Source organism: Balearica regulorum, chromosome 9, assembly GCF_011004875.1.
Source record: "Balearica regulorum gibbericeps isolate bBalReg1 chromosome 9, bBalReg1.pri, whole genome shotgun sequence".
Taxonomy (NCBI): Eukaryota; Metazoa; Chordata; class Aves; order Gruiformes; family Gruidae; genus Balearica; species Balearica regulorum.
The window spans coordinates 15919415-15942944 of NC_046192.1; the positions used below are offsets into that span (position 1 = coordinate 15919415).

Below are 23530 nucleotides of genomic sequence, written 5' to 3' on the forward strand. Positions count from 1 at the left end.
CATTTTCAAAGGAAACAACACAGACTTCAGACACCAGGATGTGGCACACAAAGGTCCATCCCATCCCCACGTGTATGTACACCTTCCCCATCACTTGGTTACCTGAGTCTCGCTGGCAATCTCCAACCTTCCCCTGGGTCACAGCGTGTGGGGAGGGGGAGCATCTCCTGCGTCCTGCCCTTTTGCAGTCTCTCTCCTCACCCCTCCTATGATCACCTCTAGATTCAGCATCACGGAGATTCTCGTCATGCACCATCCTGCGCGATGAGTGGCCCTGATGACGAGATTTGTGTTTTTCAGGGTGCACCAGCTGACTGCCACCCCGATGCCAGGTCTCCTGCTCAGCCTCCAGTTCCATCTCAAGAAGAGGAAGGTGCTTTTCTCTGTCTTGCCTTGTTGGCTTTCTGCTGCGCCGTGCCTGGTCCGCGAGTCCACGCTCTGACTCCAGATCAAGACTGAGAGGTCTCCGAGCCTTCTCCCTGCCAGCCGCTCTCCTCTCCTGCAGCTCCCAGCTATTGCTGTGGTCACAGGCACCAGGCTCAGCCTCTCTTTCCAGGTCAAGGCTGGGATGTCTCCTGGACCTTCCCTGGCTGGCTGATTTCCACTCCTGCTGATGGCCACTGCTGGCCCCACTCAGTTGAGGAGACCTCCGACGATCCTCCGAGGTGGAATGCGCACGTTCAGAAGCACCGGACAAAGGTGAGGGTGCTTCTCGGTGGTCTCTGTGCCAGTGCGTGCGCCTGTCACCATTGCGTGCCCTGTGAGGCTCAGAAACCTGCTCTCTGGGGTCACCCCGGGGGTGCTCTGAGCAATGGGGGGGACAAACAGTGAGTGGGTTAGTAGTGCGGGGGTTAACGGTGGCTCAGCGAGGCCAAACTCCCAGCATGCAGATGAGGGAGCCTGATGCAAGGAGAAGCTGGAAATGCAGGCAAAGCACGACGGGAGCAGAAAGAAGACTAACAGGGATACAATGCTTGCAGGATATAACGGGGGGCAGAGCGAAATGGCAGTCTGGCCAGCAGCAGGGCAGCACAGGAGGCAGCGGGGCTGGAGCAGAAAGCACAGGTCCAGCCCAAAAGTGTGTCCAAGCACCTCCTAAGACAAGGGCAAGCCAATATGGAGTTGAAGGACTTTTAATGTGATGTTATTGGGGCTGAAAATCAGCCCGAGCAGCAGCTTGTCTCGTGGTAACATGTCACTGCTGCAGGATACCGAAACCATCAGAGAAGGGCTTGCAAAGAAGGGTGCAAAATGCAGGTGAGGCTGAGAGGCAATGGGGAGGGTGTAAAGCCAGGAGGGGCTGAGCAGAGGGTCAGACTGCATCCTGGCTTATGAGTACCTGTGCCTTGCCCTTGCTTCAGCACAAGGATTTTCATCAGAAAAAACAGCCTCACCTAACAGGGGAAAGGCCCACATAAAGCAGAAGAAAAAGGAGACAAGTGGGATTGGATTTTTTTTTTTTTTTTAAAAAAAAAAGCAAGAACAAGATGATGGATAGCTGCAGCATCCAAATATCTTCCACCAGACTGTCACATATCCCTTGCAGACTCAGAAGTTTCACAGCCCGCACTTATTCATTGTCTAAATAAAAGTTTAGGCTTTGACTGCAAGAGAGGGCTAGAGAAACTTAAAGACAGGATAAGACTTCACAAAACCCAGGCTCCTGACCTCAGCACTGTAGCTGGAAAAGCCGCTTACTCAGCAGCTTGGCGGGGTTGTTTCCTCCGTGCTTTCCAGAAAGCAGGTGGAAATTTTCTTTGCTTTTCGTTTCAGTAATAAACCTGACACAGCTATGAGGATTCAGTAGTCTGCCTGCATACAATCTGCTGATCAATTTATTCGCCAATCAACCTATTTGCTAAGAAAAAATCATTGCACTGACTGAACTATTGTATCTCTACAGCAGATTTTCAGAATGACAGCATATTTCTGAAGAAAAAAAATTGCCTTGAAGCAGAGGCTGATTTGAAACAGAGCTACACAAAAAAACCCCAAGCCAGCAGCATAAGACTTTCCTTCTCCACTGCTGAGAGGTTTTTTTACAGTATCTAAAAATATTTAAAATAGATTTCACTGCACATGAACTGCATTCTGTTTTAATAAATAGCTCTGCCTTCCTTACAATCATCTAGATTTGGGGGGGGATGGGGGGTGGGTGGGAAGAGGGTGTGATGACACGCACATTAAAAAACCTCCACTAACACACCAAAACTGAATGTTCCCTTCAAGTCATTCTATTCAGAAAAAACTTTTTCAGAGCCAGCAAAAATACAGCCTATAGAAAATCCACCTTGTGTGACTTATCCAGAACAGGTATATTTTTAAAAATCCAAGAACAGTAAGAGTAACCACAGCAGTTCCAGTTAACTGGCTGGTTTTCGGTTCAGTTTTAAATCATTCACATGATTTACAGAAAACAAATATCCAATAAAACAATCTAGAGTGACTTACTGAACATGGGAGACTAGAGCCTGAAAGCCAGAGTCAGTTTCTGAACAATATTAACAAGAGTCTAAGAATTAATTGGATTTTGTCATTAAGGAAAGCTCAATAAATACAGCAGCAGAGAGCAGGAGATCATGAAAGAGAAGAGCGTGGCCATGCTGGGAAAGCATCGCTGCAGGTAACACAACCATGCCAGACAACCCGAGCAGAAGATTTGCTTTTGGGGTATCTCTGGGCGATTAACTCCTCAGCAGGCGCTGGTTCCTGCGGCACCTTCTGCAGGGGCCATGTAAATACATCCTGGCATTCTTCTCTCAAGCAGCAAGTGACTGAGCGAACACAGAAATGTTTTTCATGGCACAGGCACTTCTGGGAGGAACTCTGCCTTTTTTCATGTTTATTTTTCCACTTTTTAAGAGCTCAGATTGCTTTGGAGCAATAGCCCTAACCCACATTCTTCCTGGATGTGGATAAATTTTTATTCAGTCTCATGACAGACTAAAACCCAAACAAAGCAAAGGCTTTTTTTTTTTTTTTTCCCCCCGTTTAAGTTCACAAGTAATGAAGAAAATACAAACTGAGGATGCTGATGCCTATTCAAATGGTGATGAAGTATTTAAGAGGCTCCAGATCAATGGACTGGATGATCCAGGCATCAAAATCCACTCCAGTCATTTCTAGTTTTTAAGGAGCGCGGATCAAGACCAGCACAACTATGAATGGTCAGGCAAAACACCTTCTACCTCACCTCTGAGACTACAGGTTATTGCAGGAATTAAAATCAGGCCCACAAGACATCCTGCTTTCCAAATCCACACCACAGTCTCAGTTCAGTCACAGGCTTTTGTCAGCTGACTTCTGTTACACAAAAATCCATCCTGTCCTACCATCTCTGCATCATAATGCTATTACCTATACAGTATTTTTTCAGGGACTTGCCCTATTTAATTCTGAAAAGTTGAAGTGGGTTGGCCATAGGACTCCAAGATCAAAGTCTCTGCCAGCTCTGTACACGTAGCAGAACTTGGGGTCATGAAGTTTCTACTTGATTACTGTTTTGCACTTTGTGCTTTGTGGGGTTTTTTTGGCCATCTTGAACTTCTTCCCAATTGAAACTGAAATACTTTGTGTAAGTTCAAATAAAAGACATTTAAAATTGCCAATGGCACTGATGTTAAGAGAAATAAGAGGTTTGATCTTCATCTTCACAATCTGTTAATCAAAAGCATCCCGTCTCTTACCCACCACATTTTTTTCTTTTTTCGAAGAAAGAACACAAGAACCACCACCAGTGCACAGCAAAGCCATCCCCAGATTGCTCCATAATTAAACACACCCCAATTCTCTCCTCCCGATTTAAAGAAGGTCTGTATTCAATCATAAAAGCGGACCAAGAGAAAGCAATACAGCGCTGTGGGTCATATGTTTTCCACAATGTACAGTCCCAGATGATAATCACAGCACAGACATTCTGTAGAGATGACTTTGTTATTCAGTAAGTCATTCAAAGCAGTTGTGCTAATTTTAATGCTTGGATACATACCTGCAAGGAGTTATTTTTGAAAGGCTGTTCCATGAACCAGCAGTTATTCCTTTATGCACGTAGCTGTATCAGCATTGCAGATGAGCACATGGAAATGTTTCTCTTTGAATGCAAGTGTGGAATTGCATCTGCATTTCTCCCCCCACATGCTTGTGGTGTTACACAGAAGTAACTGTGGCTTATCCGTACCATCAGCTACTGTTTTTTTCCACAAGCTCTTTCAAAACACACATGCATGGGTGTGTTTGCACACACACACACACCCCCTACCCCTGTCCTTTAGGCCATCTTCTAGGACATCAAAATTTATAAAATTGTCTTCTTTTTTTAAAAAATATTTCCTGATTCTAGAAAAAAGTCTGACCCTGGAAACTGATGCAATGCTACAGTGCTGAATGCAGGACTGTAGGATAAGGGAAATCTAAATGGAGTTGCCAGATCACCAGGTTCACCTATGCTGCCGTGATCTTGACCCTTTATCTAGCAGAAACATACCTCCATTTTCTGCATAATAGCTATCTTCATAGACTGTGTGTCCGTGGGATTCTGGGTAGTGCTTCTTGCGCTTCTTTTCTTCCTGCAGTTCTTTCTGTTGTAGGAGACGAGCAATGTCCTGTAGAGGTGGAAGAAAATAAACATTACCTATCCCTTCTAAAAAATATCTCCAGATTAATTTTATTCAAATTCTTTATTCAATTATAAAAATCCTGATAGTTTAGCTTTTCAGATGTGGCAATGACAGGGTTACTCTCAAATTCAGTCCCTGGGCTGGATGGGGCTTCTAACTTAGTGGCTGACACAAGGGACCACCTCAGCAACCAGCATCCAGTCTCACCCAGGGCGACCACTGAGCTTCCAACCCCGCAGCAGACTCGTGGGTTCCTGTTCCAACCTGCACACAAGCCAGCACAGCACTAATGGCCAAAGCAATGCAGAAAGGACTGTGTGTGCAACCTTGGGCTTTCAGCAAGGATTTGAAAGTCACACAAGCACACAGCCGCTCACACGAGTGGGCTGGACCTCCCCACTGGACTCCACCAGGGAAAGAAAAACAGAGGAAAAGACCGTCTCCAGCTGAAGGCACTTCTGACTGGAAAGAGTTCCTAGAACAAGTCATGAACTCACTTCAAACTAGCTGTAATTTACAGGGACTGTAGGATGCCAGGCAGGGAAATGCATCAATTTGACAGGCAGAGGCTGAAGGATAAGAAAATCGAAAGGGACGTTAGGAAGAGAGGACTCGGCACAAGGCAGGAGCACTGCAGGGACTGCAGCCGTCCATCTTCTGTCACAGTTTTGGTAGATAGACCAAAAGGAATGGCACTCCATTTTCCTAATTGGTTTTCCTTCGAGATGACTAATGGATCAACAAGGCCTAGCAACAGCAAACAGCTCCCTAGGGCTTGCTCATTTGGGGCTCAGAAGCGAGTCAGTCCAAGGCTAGGAAGAGAAGCTGGAAGATACCAGGGCATGCTAGCCCTGTGGATGATATTTATTTAAGCCTCAGGACCTTTACAGAGCCATGCATGTAAAGTGTACACCGCAGGCAGGAAAGGCATCGCTGAAATGTGGACTAAGAGCCAGCACCCTCCAGAGCAAAGCCAGCACTGGAGGACATTGGATGGGTGTTCAAGTACAAACTATTATTTCAGGATTCAGATCAGATCTGCTCAGTAACCAGCTTTGTGGAGGACCTGGGGATGCCACAGAATCTTTAAAAAAAAAAATTTCCTTCCCCTGACAAGGTTAACCTCTTCTAGCAAGTACAGTAAGTCTATAAATATATGGGCTTAAGCACATTATCTCCAGGACTGAGACAGCTTAGGACTCGTAAATCCACACATACCATTTCTTACAGACTGGATTTGTAAGCAGGTAGGCTTAGCACTTCATTTAAAAACCCTGTGCACCAGACTGGATCCGCCTCAAGCGGAGCACTGGCATAGTGCTGCTAGTTATTGATACCAGAGCACTATCACATACACTCGGCAGCTACTACACCCTCACGTGTGACAGATACAAGACCAGCCCAGCGTGTGGCCAGTACCGATGTAATACAGGACGCCCTGCAGGGTACGTGTAGAGATGCTGTGCCAAGGGCTACAGAAGGGGCTCTGATGTTTGTCCCTCTGCCAGCTGACAAACCTCTGGGGCACTGTGCAGCAACTCATGTTGCTCAGGTTCTGCATCAGCACAGGAGCCCATCCAAAAGAAATAACGCTTTAGGGAATGCTGGAAGGGAAGCAGGATCAATTCAAGCTCTCCAGAAGTCCTGTTGCAAGGATGGGCGGTAGTGCCACACCTTGGTAACCAGCTGCAGCCTACCTCAGTCCAGTTACACTTCAGCCACGCTTGGAACTTCCCACATACCAGCAGGGAGAGAAAGAATACTTATGACTTCTCCTCATTGCTTTGAGTCACATTTATTTGAAGATTGCTCCCAACAGCACAAAATGGTCAGCACGCTTGTTTGACAGGTTGCAGGGACCTGTTGTCAGACTGCTGACAGCCCAGCAGCTCGCTACAGAAAGCGGGAAGGAAAGGTGCCTTTCTTAAAAAAAAATTCCCACAGCCAACACGAGTAGTATTGCACCCCCTTTGCCTTCCTGATAGAAGTAAGACAGATTGCCACATTTATAGCACAAATTCTTTAGCCAGAGTGTTCCTCCCGCCCGTTAGCACAAGCTCCTTTCGGAAGCCCTTCCATATCCTGGGCAGCCTTTAAGTATTTGCTTGGAATTAATGGTATAAAAAGAAAATGAGGTCTTGCAAAAGCAAACTCATGCATCTGTCAGGCAAGGACAGATTCTTATTTCAGGCTCTTCCAGGAAACACAGCCTTGTGGTTCAAACTCTTCCTATAGAGAAAATTCCACCAGGTACCTCTTGAGCATCTTAAGGCTACTCAGATTTTTCAGGAAATTATCTGTAATTGAAAATGGGGCCACATTCCAGGCTCACACAGGTATTCCTCCACTCGGTGGCTTTCTTGAACCCCCAATCTGACAGGCTGACACAATCAAGTGATCAACAAGCCAAACCCTTAGAACACCATGGACAAATCGCATTGCCCACTCTCAACCAACAGCAGCAGAGCAATATTCTGAAATCACAAAAGAAACCTGCCAGCAAGAAACTGCAACAGGGTGTTCAGGCTGTGAAAGACTAAATTGAAGGAAGGTAATGGAGAAGCCAGAGATGGATGGATGGTTGGTCTAAGGGTCCTGCTGAAGTCTTTGCACCAAAGATGAAGAAATCATGACTGAGGATTCTCCCAGAAGTAGTACCTGTCTTCTTGCACTTGAGAAAGCAAGCAGATCTCAGAGTGCATAGCCAATTAGAACTTCCTACACCAGGGCAACAAAGACCTCAACAAGACTCACTTATTACTTGTCCTCTTTATTAGCAAGGCCACTGGAATCAACAACCCTTGTGACCCTTGAGTGTGAGGACTATAACTGTATCTTATTCCTGTAACAGGACTCCCCAAAAATCTCTGTGCATACCTAGATCTGTGAGGACCAGGACTGACACCATGCAAGCCAACTCCTGTGGCTAATGACCGAGAAATGCCTGCACTGAAAGGGCTGCTACAAATAGCCCTGCCATCCCCGCAGCTTTAAAGGTTACCTCGTCTTTTTCCTCTTGCCTGCGGCGCTGCTCTGCTTCAAATACCAGCTTCACTTGGATTTCCTGAGCGATCTCGCAGTCCTGTCGTTCTCTAGAAGGCAAGGAAACAGGGATTATAGCCAGCAAAAGTCACAGGCATCAGTCAGCCTGGAGAAAGGCGTAAAAGAGCTAAAGAACCATCTGATTTACACAGAAGAATTATTACTTAGTATTAGTGCAGAGCCTATGAATCCTCACCAGGGACCAGGACTCCCCATACTTACTGCTGGCCAAATTTAGAAAATAGGTCCCAAAACATTCACAGAGTATAAAGCAAGAGAAAACAGATTCATAGGCATTTTGGTAAGAAAGGAGGTAGGTCCCACAGGACAGGGCAGGCCAAGGTAGCGCACAGGAGCCTCTGCACACAGTCTAATTCTGCTGAGGAGTTTTTTGTACGTGTGGTGCCAAAGGAGCATTTGGGGCCCAGGTTAATGCAGGCATTTCTGGGAAGTGGTTTGCATGCGAAAGCCAAGGAGAAAGCGCAGAAATGCTGACAGCAAGATGCGGTACGCGGGCCAGGCGGAGGCTGGAGGTGGCAGTTCAGTAATGAATGAGAAATGCTGCTGAGGTGAGACACAAAAGCAGAACCAGTGCCAAGAGAGCGACATGCGTCAGAACGAGGGGTGAGGGAGCCATCATCGTGGTGCCAGCGCGGATGTGGGAACAACGCAAGATTGCATTAACTGGGGACACAGAGATACCAGAGTAATTGAGACATGAAATGACAGTTTCGTCTGTGTGGATAGACCGGGAAGGCCTATTTCAGGGACGTCATATAGAAACCATCTGCAAGAGTTGTGCCATACTCAGCCACGGCCTCTGATGCCCGGCAAACAGGCTGGAACGATGGCCAGGGGTTCCCTAGGGCAACCTAGAAAAGTGCTGGGGGGATTTAAGAAGAAAGGTTGAGTTCTCTCTTTGAGCACTGTTGAAATTGAGCCAAATACTAGCCCTAAAAAGGTCAGGAAAAAAAAATAAATCAATCTCTGCAATTGAAACTACTGAAAGGCAAGACATAGAAGGAGGTGAGAATAGAACAGCAACAGGCAGAGCTTGCTTTATTAGAATACAATCTTCTGAAGAATACACTGACAATGATCAGATAGATAATGGAAGTAGATTATGGAAGTCAAGCAAATATTTCAAGAGAAGTAGGTTCGGCTGTGTCAAAGTTGTGCTCTGTGGGCTGGAGCGACTAGTTGTTGGCTTGAGCAAGGATCACAGCATAAATGACCCAGTGAACTTGGAGGCAAAGGACTGGAAGAGAGTCTAGGACATGAGCAGAGGAAATTGCAACAGTAAGTGCAGACAAGTGCTTTCGGTGGCAAGACAGAAAAGTAACATGGCTGGAGCAGGCAGTGGTACTGCAGAGCCTTCTTTTATAGAAGGGGAAGAAAAATGAAAGAAGCGGAAAGAGTCAATACATGGTTTAGGGTAGGGAGGAAGGATGCTGCAACAAGAAGAGGGTTTAGAGGACAAATGCCACCAAGAAACAACTCATCTGTCATAGGGAACAAGAAGGAACAAGCAGCAGGAGGGGAAAGAAGGTTCGTTATTTCTGTCAACTGCTCCTTGGAAGCAGACCTGCAATTGGGTACTGCATGTTATTTATATCCCCTTCCCCAAACACACACGAACCCAAGTCAACATCACAACACAAAATTTCCTTCCCTTTTGCAGACCACCACACCCTCATATCCGTAAACTGACCCACATCTAGAGACACCCTGGAAGGCACTCATGATTTTCAGTGTTTGTAGGGCTGGAGTTATCAATAGGTCAAACACCTTCAAACATCAGTTTCTTTCATCCAGGTAATAAAATCTGGCATTGTGTGTGCACGTCTGTGTGCATTTCACTTGACTCCAGGGAGAGACCTGTTCAAAGGCACATGAGCTCACATGGCAGCAAGTCTAGTTCTTGAACCTGCCATATAAAAAGGGACCTTGGCAAACCTGGCACCAGCAGGGAACCACAGTTCCCAGCAAAACAATAGCTGAATATGCACATCCTGGGGAGCAGGCTGTCAGTGGGCCAGAGACAGAGGATCGCTTATGACCCCAGCCTCAGAGGACATGAATCCAGGTAGAAAATAAGTTCGAAAGGTCAGACATATCAAGGCATTGCACGTCTCCAGTTCCCCCAGCACCTGTGAACAGAGCTAAGGTGCCAAGTTCATCAGCACCAACTGACTTGCTAAATGCTTAAAATACATCTTATTGCAGACAAACAGGAGACAGAAACAGCTAATCGTCTTTCAGAGCCAAGGCAACAAGGTCATTGCCTCTCCATTCGCAGCAAAGAACACTAGAAGAAATACGAAAGTAGAAGCATTTTCTTATCGCTGATGACACATATCTTGGAATACACCGTATGAATCTCTAAGAACCACTGAACAGCAACAGAGGACTAGATTTTGGCGTTTATTACTCAGTGATAATTAAATACTGAGATTTGATTAGTTAATCAACGCAAAGTAGTGTTTCAACTTGACTGAGCATAAGGTTAAAGAACTTAAACAGCTCTTCTTGTTCTTCAGTTTCTTTAGCATGAGTTCAAGTGCCCATCAGTCCCCAGAAATCAGCCAGAGCAACACAAATGTCACCATCCCTGAACATCACACCTATGTGTCCTTCATTCCTGGGCAACCAGGAGTGTTAAGAGTGTCAGGGAAACTCTACATCAGTTTAGGAAAAAGAAAAAAGTCAGTGTGATCATCAGAAAGCTCCCATTCATACTGGCTGTAGCAACTAATTGTTGCCAGATGAGGAAAAAGAAAAAAAAAAAAAGAATTTAAGGGAGCCATTCAAAGGAACTGTTCACATTAGCATAACAGAACCATCACAGCACGAGGAGCAAAACACAGAAAAAGCATATTTTCACAGTATTTCTGACAGTTATTTCAGCAACCTTGCTACTATGCTCAGCAGCATGCAGGCTGCTCAGCTAGATGTGAGAGATGCTTTTAAAGAAGCATGAAAATAAGGTTTGATGCTTCCCTGAATTCTTAAAAAGAAAATTTTTTTCTATTCTCTCATTTATCTTCACAAAGTCTTTCTGCAAGAATCTAGGATTTGAAAGACAGAAGCAAGCCCATAAATTTGAAGAGGGTTTTTTTTTTGGTTTTTTTTGTGGGGTTGTGTTGGTTTGGGTTTTTTTTTTTTGGTTTTTTTTTTTTTTTTTTACATTCTAGGTTTCTAAAGGCCACCCAGTTCTGCCCCTGTACTCTTCCCATCACCTGGCAGTGTCAAACCGCCCTAGACCATACAGAAAGCAACAACAGCAAGGATCATTTTGTTGCCAGAACACGCTGATCTTGCACAAGGAGGAGACAGTGGGAACGTACAAAGAATTAAGGAAGAAAAAGATCCAATTACAAAAGGATGCCTCCAACTTTTTTTAGCATTCTTGCAGAAGAGCTCATGCTTTCAGGAGCTGAACTGCTGCTGACACAACATTTTGCATCAGCAGTTCTGCCTGTAACTTAGCTCACAAAGTTTGTAAATCCCATTTTACAGAGTCCTACCACAAGAAATTTGTTTGCAGTTCCCAGCAAGTAACAAAAAGGAGTAATCTCTGACATACAAAATTAATTTGATGTTGTCATTTACATGCTCACATCTCTAATTGGCAATGAAGACAAAACTACTGAAAGAAAGCAGAGACTTGAGAGATACATATGTGTCTACCCAGTGCAGTCCGAGTGCGCTGGGAACATTGAAAACAGTGGCTGATGTGTCACACACACCAGCTTTAAATCTTTTACAAGCAGGTCCTTTGAAGCCAGTCCTGTATCTTGCGCATCTGCAGCACAGAGCTCTTCTACTCCATCGCTGTCTCGGCCAGATGAGCCACCCAGGGTCTGTGATCCACCACCAACTGTACCTGGTGGGTGGTATCACAGAGCACGACACAAGCTGGGAGGCAGCACAGCCGTCGGGAGATGCATCCTGCCTTGCAGACCCCGCATTCGCGGGGAGCCCCAGCCTCTGTCTCCTGTCCTTGGGATCTGACTGAGCCCTGTCACACAACCCATTTGTTACATCTCACGCATTGCAACAGAGTAAGGATGGGGGAACAAAACAAACAAAGAAAAGCACCAGTGTCAACTCTGGATTGAAGAGTACAGTTTGTTTTGCCCCACACTGCCATGTTTCACTTCCACACCAGCTGTGAGCCATGGCACACAGAAAGCCAAATCACAGGCCACAGGGTTAGATCCGGCCTGCAGGGCCTGAGCAAACCTACAGAGCAAACTGGATCACTCATTAAACATCCTCCCACAGCTGCTGCAGAAGTCAGTGACTGCAAGAGAAGGCCTGTCCCCCGACACCCATCTCCACCAAGCGACCCTGGGGCAGCAGCCCCTCTTCCCAGGGCACTTCACGCTGGAGTATCCGCGAGCACAGGCAGGGGCTTTCAGCTGTTCAGTGCAGCAGGACAGCAAAAAGCATTGCGCCCAGCTCTTCAAAAGCACTCATCAGGCACAATGCAAACACATTAATACCTGTAATTTCCACAGTAGAGAGAATTCACTGTAACACTGTGTATTTCTGTGGTGCAGTTTCTCCTTTCTCAAACTTTAGCCAGGGACAAGGTCAATGCAAGTGGCCAAGTCATCCCACTTTGCCAACAGGCAGCAGAACAGAAAAGCTCCTTCCCATGGTCAGGCAACAGAATCTAAGCCAGGATGGGCCCCAGGACCACCTACTCCCTCCCTGTCCTCAATGGTCTGTGCCAGAGCCTAGCATCAATATTTTACAACAGCTAGCCAAAGGAGAAAGGATACAAAAGCAAAAGGCTGATCAACCTAAAGCCCATGTACTGTCAATCAAAATAAAGCAGCTGATTTCAGTGCTCTGACCAAACAGAACAACCATTTCAACAGCTCCATCCCAAACTCACAAGTCTTTTCGGTGTTTCTGGATTTGAGCACGTGCTTTCAGATCCTCCTCCTCTTGCAGTTGCTTGGCCACCTGCAAGTCATGTTGTACCAGACGATTACGCTGAACATTTGTTGCCAAGTGATGCTCAACTGGAAATAAACACAGATAAGAACCCCAAATCAGCCCGTAGAACTTCACGGTGTGAACAAGACAAAGCAAGTGGGAGGGAGATTCCAGGACAGAAAAGAAGACAGTTCTTGGCAGGGAAACATCATGTAATATCTCTATAGGTGGGGAAGCCCTGAACCGAAATTACACTAGCAGCTTGAGACTGCCTCGGTTCAGCACTGAGGGGGCTGTGTTTGTGTGTGTTACCAAAACAAGATCTGCATATCTTAATTGCATCCAGGTTTATAGGGAACACTTTTCAGGCTTTGAATTTCATTTTCTGGCCATGGGAAATTACCCTAGATTAATAAAGTGGGTCTAGAAGGGACCACCAAAGGCCAGTGAGGATGAGGTGAACCTAGACCACTTCTGATGGATGCTTCCCTCATTTGTTCTTAAAAACCTCTAGAGGAGGAAACTCCTCTTGCTCTCAACATAATCAGTTCCAGAATCTCACTACCTTTATATTTAGCAACAGAGCAACCCAGTACTACAGCGAGTCCTTTACCATACATGGATATTGCCTGCAAGAAAAGATGGCTACGTGAGCTGCAGCCGAGAGCCAGCTTTAATTCAGTGGTCTCAGGTTCCAGCAGCAAGGGCACAACCAGCACAAGCTGCACACTTGGTGGAGTAACTAGAACGGTGTTAGCACCAAGTACTGGTGGATACCAATGGTCTTGGCACCCAGGAAAGCAGATTAGAGAGGCCACCACACCTGAAACTGCAATGCAAACATACTCAAAGCAACAGATAAGCATGTAAAAAAAAAAAAAAAAAAAGAAGAAAAACCCCACCTGTCGCTTTGAAGTTCCTGGCTGTACATTTTTTTTTTTTCCCCTCTCCTTTTTAAACTCTTGGTAGTATCCAGCTGCCCTACCTCAAAATGTCTTAAAAGAAAGCCTCCTTTCAAAAGGCAGGCACTAGCAATTCTGAAATAAGTAAATAACAGACCTCTTCTGGTTGCAGCTCAGGTCAGCCTATAAAACTTGAAGCTTCCAAAATTGCTAGTCATTTCTAAAATCCTTGCACAGCAACAAAACCTCAAGTGCACTCCCACATACAATTTTATCATAAATGGCATAAACAAACTCAACTTTAAAGGAAAGCGCAAAATTGAAACATGAAATGCAACTATCTCTAGGGTACAATGTGAGCTGGGCAGAGCACAGAGTAACGTTACAGGACAGTGAAGACAGTAATAATAATCAGTATTCCATTAAAAAGAATAAAAATGAAATAAAAGCAGGCAGGATTTTTCGTCAGCAAAATCAAAGCCAGCTATCTGTTGGGACAAATTTGCTTCACTTTGTTCCAAAGATCATCGGTACTTACTCTCTTGCTCCTGTAAGTTATGGGCCAAGGTATGATCTTCCAGTACAGCAAAGTCTCGACACACTGGACAGGGAAACAAAGACAAGAGAATTAGCATCAGGAGCAAAACAAAAAGCATTAGAAGAGCTATGGTGGTCGGGGGAACATACATACACAGAGACTTCAGACATACTTTCTACCAGCCAAGGTCTGGACTTGTGGGTTTCTTCCCCCTCCCGCACCTGTGGCTACTTTTTCCACACATTTACTACTTTGTCCCTGTTTGCATAACAAGCCACCTCCACTCTCCCCTCCACCTCTGCTTCTTTAGTTTAAGATCAGAATTGCCCACACTATCACTGGATCAGACCTTGTACACAAAACCCTGTATTCCACCCAGATTTATACCAACGCCCAGGCTGAGTGTGTTCAACTAAACCCAAGGTGAAGCGTTTGTGCTTACTATGACTTTCTTTGCCACATCAAAGACTGAGAGTAGTATTTTCTCTGCATAAAGACACACACATGCTGTCGCCTCTGCAGAGCTGAGCAGACTGAGCTCCACAGCTCTTGCTGCAAGGCATTTCTACCAGCTCAGGACTCATTTTACAGTTGTCTCCGGTAAGCTTCATTGACTTTTTCAGGTGCAGGTGCTAGCTATGTACCTAGAACCCAGGCATGGGATCAACCACAGCATTACCAGCAGGGATAAGCACGGCTTCTTAAAAAGACACTGAAAACGACCCAGAGACAAGCTAAACGGGAAGGGGACGAGTTCCCTTTGGCACCAGTCTGAAAGCAGCAGATTTTTGCCAATGCCTATCACTTTCGCACTTGAACTTTCAAAAGAACACTCTACCCACACTGTAGAAAAACACCAAGGTTTATTTTTAACTTGTTATGATAGGCAGCAGGGCAACAAAACACAAGTCACGTACATATTGGGACAGGGACACACACACAGCATCAGGTTCAGGCTTTTGGTGACAGGTACACATCAGCTTCTTGGTGAACCAAGGACAAAGTGATCTGTGCCCCTAAAGCGCAGGATGGGGCCCCGCTCCACACGTCTGCCGTACACGGGGTTCCAGTCTGCTTCAAGGGGAGTTTAAGGCATGGGCACTGAAAAATTGGGACTAGGGAGGTCAGTAACTTGTTTTTCCTGAACGTGAGAAGCTAAGCAGCTTAACTGGACCCGAGAGGGGAATCTCTCCCATTTGAAACGTACAGCATAAAGAGAACTACAAGGTGCTTCTGAAGGTGCAGAGGGATGTAAGAGCCACTGCCACTGTGCTCCATAGGAGAAACCCCGGAGAAGACCAAGGTTTCTCTTTAGCAGAGCACAGCGACAGCCTAGAAGAGAAAGTGAAAATAACCCCAAAACCCCCAGAACGTACCAAAACTACAAGGGGACTTTATGAGGAACCCATTTATGAAAGTGTTCAGAGTCAGAGAAGATAAAACATTTCCATCACCACAAAGGGTGGAAAATACTACAAAGAAACAAGAAGGCAGCTGTGCCTTCCCAAGCCACAGCCCCTTGCGTCTTTCCCTCTTCTTGCATTAATGCATACGTTCTGACAGAGAAGCATTGCGATGTTCTTTTGCACCCATGTATCTTCACAAAATATTCTAGAAGAGTTTCTAGTTCGTGTACTAAGAGGTCAAATAAATACTTTATCCTTTATTGCATTCAACAGAATTTTTGGTTGAGTCTTGCTGCATGGGAGGATGTTTTACAGATGACAAAAGTACCTAACAGCTACAGCAGTGCTTCAAGGAAGGACAGTGACAAGCAGCAGGGTGGAGATGAGGACAGAGATTACAGTTATACCATCCCATAGCGACTCACTTTAAGCATGTACAATTCTAGATGGTGCAATTAAGGTTTTGTTGTTCTTTTTTTTATTGCAACTTCTTTTAAGAAAGGAAAGAGAATACAAAACACTAAATAGCACTAAAACGCTTCCAATGGGTATTTGTGTACGTATAAATAAAGAAACACTGCTTTCAACCACAGAACTGGGAAAACCACAGCTGAGCAGCAGGCAGCAGTGCTGCTCACGGGTGACATACCCAGGGTGCCTGGTGGTCACAGGCACTTTTGTGGGATGAGGTGTGGGGATTTTGCCCAGAGAGACTTCATTTCTGTGGTCCCTAATTCTATTCGGCTTCACAGCACGATGAGGGGAACAACTGCCTTCTACTTAAAACAAGCATCATCTGGCCTGCTGGAAGCACACCTCCAACTCAGAGGTTTGAGCCCTACTGTCAGTTCATAGCTGAGCAAAGACACCTCAATACAAAGCCACAAACAGCTTACGCAAATCTAGGGCTGTGCTTTTACTACCACATATTCAAGCAGCAGCACTTGGTCCTAACAGGTTAAAAAAAAAAAAAAAAAGAAAAGAAAAAAGAAGGGGAGGGAAGTGTTATTTTTAACTGCAATAGGTCTCAGCAAGTCCACTGCACAGCTGCCTGAACAGCTGTACTAGCAAGACAAGGCAGGCAGCACAAGAGCTAGGATGAACATTTCGGAGCTGCATATTTTTTGCTGTGAGAAATGTTTATGAAACTGCACCCCAGCCCTTCCCAACTCCTTTCTGCACAGGCTTATATGCTGCTCTGATCCCCATGGTACACAAGAGCTCTGCCTTGTTGGTCATGATGCGGGCAGACCTTTGCTCCATCCTCCCCAGAGAGGTACATGTGCGGAGGAGGACTTTAGGTTTTTTTACTCCATTCTACCCACACAGACACACTTCTCTGGGAAGAGACATGCTTGGCATACATGTGACAGTGGGAGGGCCGTGGTAGAACATCGCTGTACTTCTCTTGACAGTCTTGCACCAGTCCCAAAGAAATCTCATCTCCCTGGTGAGCTTTGTTCCTATAATGTAGCAATGATTGTTTAATTCTTTTTGATTAATGGGCTAGTAAAACATCCTAAAGAAAGCATGGACTCCTTAAATAAAAAGGCCAAGTGCATATACTGTTGTATAGGTGGGCCTGCTTCTTCTAGCTACTCCTCCGGAGATCCTTTAGAAGTAGTTCATGGGTCTCCAAAGTCAAATAAACAGGGACAAAGCAAGTGGAGACGATGCCCTGGGACAAGCCATCAAGTTCCAGGGCTTAGACGTGAATACAGGGGCTGCGCCTTAAAACTGTGATTATCCCATCAAGATATGGTACAGAGAGAGGGAAACTGGATGGCAATTCATGATGTGCACATGGGAAGCTCCCAAATGTCTGGGCTCCATGGTGCCCCCAGCTCACAGAGGAGGCTGGCAGGGCAGCAGCAAGCCTTGGGTTTGCTCATGTGTTTGGATTCATTCATGCACTGCTGAAGAAGCCACTTGGCTGTGCATACACTTCTTTAAGCCACTCTTACAAACCCACGAACAGACAGCTCGAGCACACAGCCCTCGCTTTGTGCTGCTGAAGTTGCTGGCAGGGCAGACGGCACAAGAAGACCTTTCGTCACTGTCAGAAACTTGGCTGGGCTGGCTGCCTCTAACTCATCTGAGCACGTTATTCCCAAGTGCCATCAGCCTGAGAACAACGTGCAAAGGAAGATGAGAACATCCCATTACAAACACAATGAAGCACTGTCAGCCAGCCAGGTGGCAAGAGATGGGGACACCTGCAACTCCCTAGCAAGTCCAGGGGTGATGGCAAGCACAGAGCACTCCCTCAATACTAGACTCAGCGCCCATGGCACGGAGTCAGTGTGACCACAGCTGCAAGCGAGGCCAAGGAAACGAATCCTCCATCCTTGAAGACACGCAGCCAGCAATGAGGCAGTTACAGAATAACTGGAGATGCGGACCAGCCAGGCACGGTCTGTTCATCGGTGCGAGTCCTCGTCCCCTGCCCAGTCTCAGCATGGCCCCAGCACACTCATTACTAGGTATTATGTCCACTGAGTTTGTGCTGAGAAATAGGATGGCCTCAATGACAACGGAGAGACTCACAATTCCTCCTCTCCAAGAGGCTTCGTATTTAAGGGAAAAGAAATCTATTTCCTTATCCCATAACTGTATAGCTAAAAAATGAAAGGTAAGATTAATGTTACGTTCACTGCTGCAAATCAACTTGATTTCCCATTTCCAGGCCCTGGCTGTGAGCCGTCAGACAGTTAAACAGGCAGCAGAGGTGCAATCACAGCAGCTACAATTGGCAAGTCCAGTGAAGCATGAAACATTAACACCAGGTTTACCATAGTCTGATTAAGCCAATCTGCCTTGGCGCAGATGGGAGCAGGCCTGGGATATGTGTTTTTGGCACAGCTGTGAATGAAAGAAAAACCAGCCCAGGAATCCCAGCTGCTGCCACAGCCAGCAGAAGCACCACCGGGGGGGATGAGGGCAGAAGCATGGCTAGAAGCATCATCCTTTGCAGCAGTGGCAGGCTGCAAAAGCTATGCAGCAGCATGAAAGAGGGAGCTTGCTTGCTTGAGGGATCCTAGAGAGCCTCTCTGCAAGCTCCAATGAAGAAGACCCATGCTTGGTAGGAGTTCACCCCAAAAATGTTCCTTTCTAAGCATCGGTGGCTCTTGCAAGCATGGTTGCAAGTCATGTCTCTAGGTACAACTTGGCAAAATTTCATGAAAAACCTTTTCCTTTTTACATTCTGCCATCTGCCTCCACTAGCTTTCTCCAGAATTACCTCAGCTCCGCAGCTCAGCATTTCTAACACCGAACTGCTTCAAAGATAGCACAGTAACCCCAACAGAGGAGCAAAGGCAGTATTACATGTTGCTAGCAATACTTAGGTGTGTGACAAAGAGGTAGGTAACATCCAGGAACAGGCAGCATGAACATACACTGCCTCTGCAACAGGTTGAACCCCACTGGCTTCTTGAGCAAGGGTTAGAGCAAAACACACCCTACGCTTCTGCCTGAAGTCTTAGACCATGTTTTGACATCTGCTGAAGGGCCCATGGACCCCCTCGGTTCACGGGGCCCATATGACATGCCCTGGGACACCAGCCAGTTCAATGACCCAGGGACCGCACACGCACGCCCCGAGCATTTCCTTTTAGGTCTTAAAAACCATTTATTGCTCCCTACCCCCTCCACTCCCAACATTTTCCCGTCAGCATCATGTGCTGGATAATTCACAAAATAAACTAGAAGGTGTGAGTCATGCTTAGTTTCGAGCATCTGCAGTTTTTGAATCCTGAACTAAAGGACAGGAGGGAGAGGAAAGAAGTAACACAGGAAAAAAACAGTTGCATCAGCTAAAAATCTCTTTTTAGGGCCTACAGAGCTGACAAATTAAGTGGCAAGCAACAAGAGCAGCCTGTTACAAAACAGCAGTCTCAGAAAGATGCTGAAGTATGAAAATCCCTGCAGATTATAAAGCAAGCTGGGATCCCATAGAGACTCTTACCAGCAGAGACTGGCCAGGCCACTCCAAGCCCTCCAAACTCTGCAGATCATTTCCTTGAAACAAAGCCAACGTGACCAAGCAGCCACCCAACTGGAGGCGAGAGGCTACCCAGAGGGCACCTTGCAACAGAACCATGCAAGTGGGACATTTCCTTCTCACCCTCATCAAAGCTGCTCTACAAGACACATGGCCTGACCTCAGTGCTTCTCATTTCCGTCCTGCCTCTCCCATCACACCAGGAGATTCCTGAGCTCCTGCTACCACACATGGGTGCCAACAGAGACTGGCCAGGACACGTCTCAGCTGCTACAGCTGCAGTTACACAGACAGCATTCCTAGGACCTTGTTCACCAGACACCATCAGTGCCAAGGACATCGGAAAACTGGTGCAGGGGGAAGGTGGCTCCCAGGCAGAGGACAGGGCTAGGCAGCCTGGGGAAGGGAACAATTTCTGCTTCTCAGCCACAGCACCAGAGCATCTCATGTAGCTGGGAGCTACAAGGCAGCACAAAGACTGGGCAGCCTCACAGGGAACCAAACTGGGGAGTTTCAGCCTAATTCTTAAAAGCATAAACATACAAAATTAAAAAAAAAAATCACTAAAGAACCATGGTTTTTTTATTGGTAGTCTTGGCCTGGAAGCTAAGAACAGCTTGGGATTTGGGAAGGAGGTTATCCTCTCTGCTCTAAACTAGTGCCTTGAGGTCAAGGCCATGAAAGGTTTGTGCTCTGTCTGCACTGTTCTCCAACAATAAGCTCTCACCTGCCCAACAATGCTTTAAAGAGGAAGACTATATATATTTTGGAACCAAATCCTCAGAGCATAAGTCTATTTTTTAACCTGCCTTGAAATAGAAATGAGCAGCATTCACAAAATGCCTCTCTGAGGCTACTGGTTTGGCATTCTCACTTCTGCAAACGTGCCTGCAAACTGTACCATAGAGCAGTCCTCAAGCTGAGAGAGCATCTGCTGAACACATCAAAGCAGAAGGTGCTTTCACAGTATAAACAGGAAGCTGGATATACCCAAGATGGCAAAAAAATAGCACAAGTGACCTCAACTGGTCATCCTAGAGTATGCCGCAGCCACAGAGTTCAATAAAGTTATCATTCTGCCTTTATTACAGAAGGCTGCCATCTTTTTCATTATTGGATAATTACACTCTACATCATCTGCAATCGTTCTAAATAAGAGGAAGTCTTCTATCTCCCAAGCTTAAACCACAATGCACAGGTCAAGAACGTCAAAGACCATGTCTTTGACTTCCAGATGAAAATGCTGAATTGAAGTACTTCAAGCTTAGACATACAGACGTACTTGAAAATGGTGTTGAACCTTAAGGACTACTGGCAACCGGCACCCATATTTCAAAAATTCAGCCTTTTCAGCCAGGTCCTGCTGGGTCCCCAGATATGAAGTACTCCGAGTCACAAGAACTTTCAAAAACCCCTCAGTCCTACAGCCAACATTGCTGCTACAGCTGCTGCCTGCTATTCCAGAAAGGTCTGTGCATTGAGGGGCTGAATACATACAGTATTTTGTCACTTTAAAGCAGACAGCAGATATATAAGCCATGATATGTTAATGCCTGTGAGCCATTACCTGCCAGGTTCAGAATACTATGCCCACAGCTCTTTCTTGAGTGCTCCAGTGTCCATCAGCCGGTACAAAGCTGCCTAGACTCAAGGTCATCAGTGAGCTCAGGTATCACACTGGACCCATCAGTAACATCCAGGTGGACAGGTATAAAAACCACAAGGTAGACATATTGATCAGGGATGAGTTGGCTAGTCTGACACCACAGCCAGGTAGTAGACCCCAAGCAGCCAAACACAAACTTCGCTCACAATATTTGAGACATAACTGGGTCTGCTTGTAGAGAAAGTTAATCTCAATCATTGATGAGAACAAAAATTGCTTTGGTAGTCATCCTTTCCAGCATCTGACACAGCTTCAGTTGACTCAGCTAACATCACATGTGCAAAATGAACAACCAACATAAAGACATAGAGAAGTTTTCCTAGCACTCAACTTTCACCACTGCCTCCCAACTATGGATCACAGCAAACCAAACAACACTGCCTCCAACAGCTGTGTTTTACCCTCACTTTGCCCAAGGGCAAACCACCACACACACCCCCCTCTTTGGACAGCAGGACAGGAGCTACCTGCACCAGGAGAGGTGAAAATCCCTGGCTCACACAGATGTCCCCATGAGCACTACTGTAGCTGTAAAACATGCTTTCAGCAGTGTCCCATGGATCATATGGCACTGCTCTTTTCTGGAGTTTTTTTTGTTTCTTTTGCAGACAGGATATCATGGCAGTTTCAGTTTTAAGCCCAACACCACTCACTAAAACTGGTGTAAGGGAGGGGGAAAAGAAAAAAGAGTCTCCTTTCATGCATAACTCCAAACACCCACCCACTCCGAAAACCGCTCGAGCATGGAGTTTGCATCTCAAGATATTTGCACTATACAAGCTCCCCTCCCCCACATCCATCTAAATGGTGATTGCTGAATTTTGCTTTGATCTGTTTATTTCAGCTTTTATTTCAGCATTTTAGGCAATTCTACACTACACAAAATTCTTAGGACACACTGAATTTCCCAGATAGGCAAAACTTCTGTTCTCTGCTAAATGCAAACCTAAATCCCTTGCTCAGTTCAGCAGTTTCTCTGCAGAGAGCTGGCAGGTCCACTTTGTGGTTCATGGTGCCTTTCAGGAACCATGGCACCCCGGACTTCAGATGCTTCACAAGCATTTCTAAGCTCTCGGTTTCAGGCTGTGGTGAATAAGCTCACACAGCAGCTCCACAGAGGCAGGCAGGCAGCTGGGAGCAAAGATAATTCAAAGTGTCAGCTCTTCCAGGCTTCTTCTCTAGCTTAATCCTAAAAGATAATGTAGCAAAATACAAGGGAGACAGGATTCAGAAAGGGAACTCTCAGTGCCCCTCTGGTAGAAGTTCACGCACTGACTCTGGCGACTGTTTACGCAAGGCTGACTGCTAGAAGCCTGACACCCACGCAGAAGGTGCCAAGTGCCAAAAAAAGGTTCCAGTTCCTCTCAAAACCCCACAGTGCGGTTTTACACCACAGGGACCCGCAGTCATATGGAGGAACAGTATCTCTGGAGAGATCAAGTAGCAGAAAGACTCCCTCAGAGATGCCACTTGCTTTTCAGCCTTGGGGTGACTACAGCCAAGCCTGAGACTGCTCCGAGCTTTGTAGCTAAACCAGAGCTGCAGTAGGAAGGATGGACCACAGCATCAGTGCACATGAGAACAAGCCAGGTTTTATTCATCCAGATCAAATACCATGAGAAGCAAAGCTCCAGCAGGGTGGGCCTCAAGGCAGCCTCCCAGGCTTACTGGAAACCTGGCCAGCCGCTGCATTCAATGCTGGAGGTGTCTGAACTGATCCTGCAATCGGCTCTGATTCTTGCACAGATTCCTATCAGCTTCCTTTTTCCTAGAAAGGCGGCTGCTATACTGCGAGGACTTCTGTCTGTCACCCGTTCAGCTGCTGCCAGCACTGCAAATTGCTCCGGGAGAACAACCTTCCTCTACCTAACCAGCCGAGGATGCTCTGCTTCGTTTCAAAACCCCCTTTTCTTTGCTCTGCCAGCATTTCATTGGTACTCTCTCCCCCCCCCCCCCCCCCCCCCTTCCCGCGTTTAAGTTCTCCACGTTTATTAGTCAGCTCTGAAGAACAAAAAGTACCAAAGCTGGCCTCAGATCAGTCAAACCCTCACATCCATCTACAAAAGAGTCACAAATCAGTAAAATTACAGCACTAAAAATACATGTCCCCTTTCCTGTCACAACCTTGTGTTGGCACGCTGCCCTTAGAGCAACTACACATTTAGAACAGTGGCATAAGAGGGTAAGAGCAAGTCCCTGGCTTCTGGGGTGAGATAGGCAGGGAGGCAGAACTCCCAGCATCAACCTGGAGCAAATCGCTTTGTGGCATCTGTGCCCACAGCTCACGTGCATTGCAAAGCACGAGGAAGAAGCAGGCTGGCAGCTTTTTAAATGCCTCCTCTCCAAGAGCACAAAATGAGCTCCAAGTCAGCCAGAAGTAAAGTTTTTGCTTTAGGACCTAAATCAC

General features: G+C 46.2%; 1 protein-coding gene across 3 annotated transcripts in view; it reads right to left on the bottom strand.

Moving 5' to 3' along the window:
• CCDC50 (coiled-coil domain containing 50) overlaps positions 1–23530 on the bottom strand; it is a 43135-nt gene that overhangs the window by 11966 nt on the left and 7639 nt on the right. For 2 of the 3 annotated variants that reach the window (XM_075761242.1, XM_075761241.1), the window contains exons 2-5: positions 14049–14111; positions 12565–12694; positions 7618–7708; positions 4484–4601 (exon numbers count right to left, since the gene is read on the bottom strand). In XM_075761242.1, coding sequence (XP_075617357.1) covers positions 4484–4601; positions 7618–7708; positions 12565–12694; positions 14049–14111 — 402 coding nt within the window. Of the gene's footprint in view, positions 1–102; positions 805–4483; positions 4602–7617; positions 7709–12564; positions 12695–14048; positions 14112–23530 lie in introns of all 3 variants that reach the window. The other variant, XM_075761243.1, reaches the window with a different exon arrangement.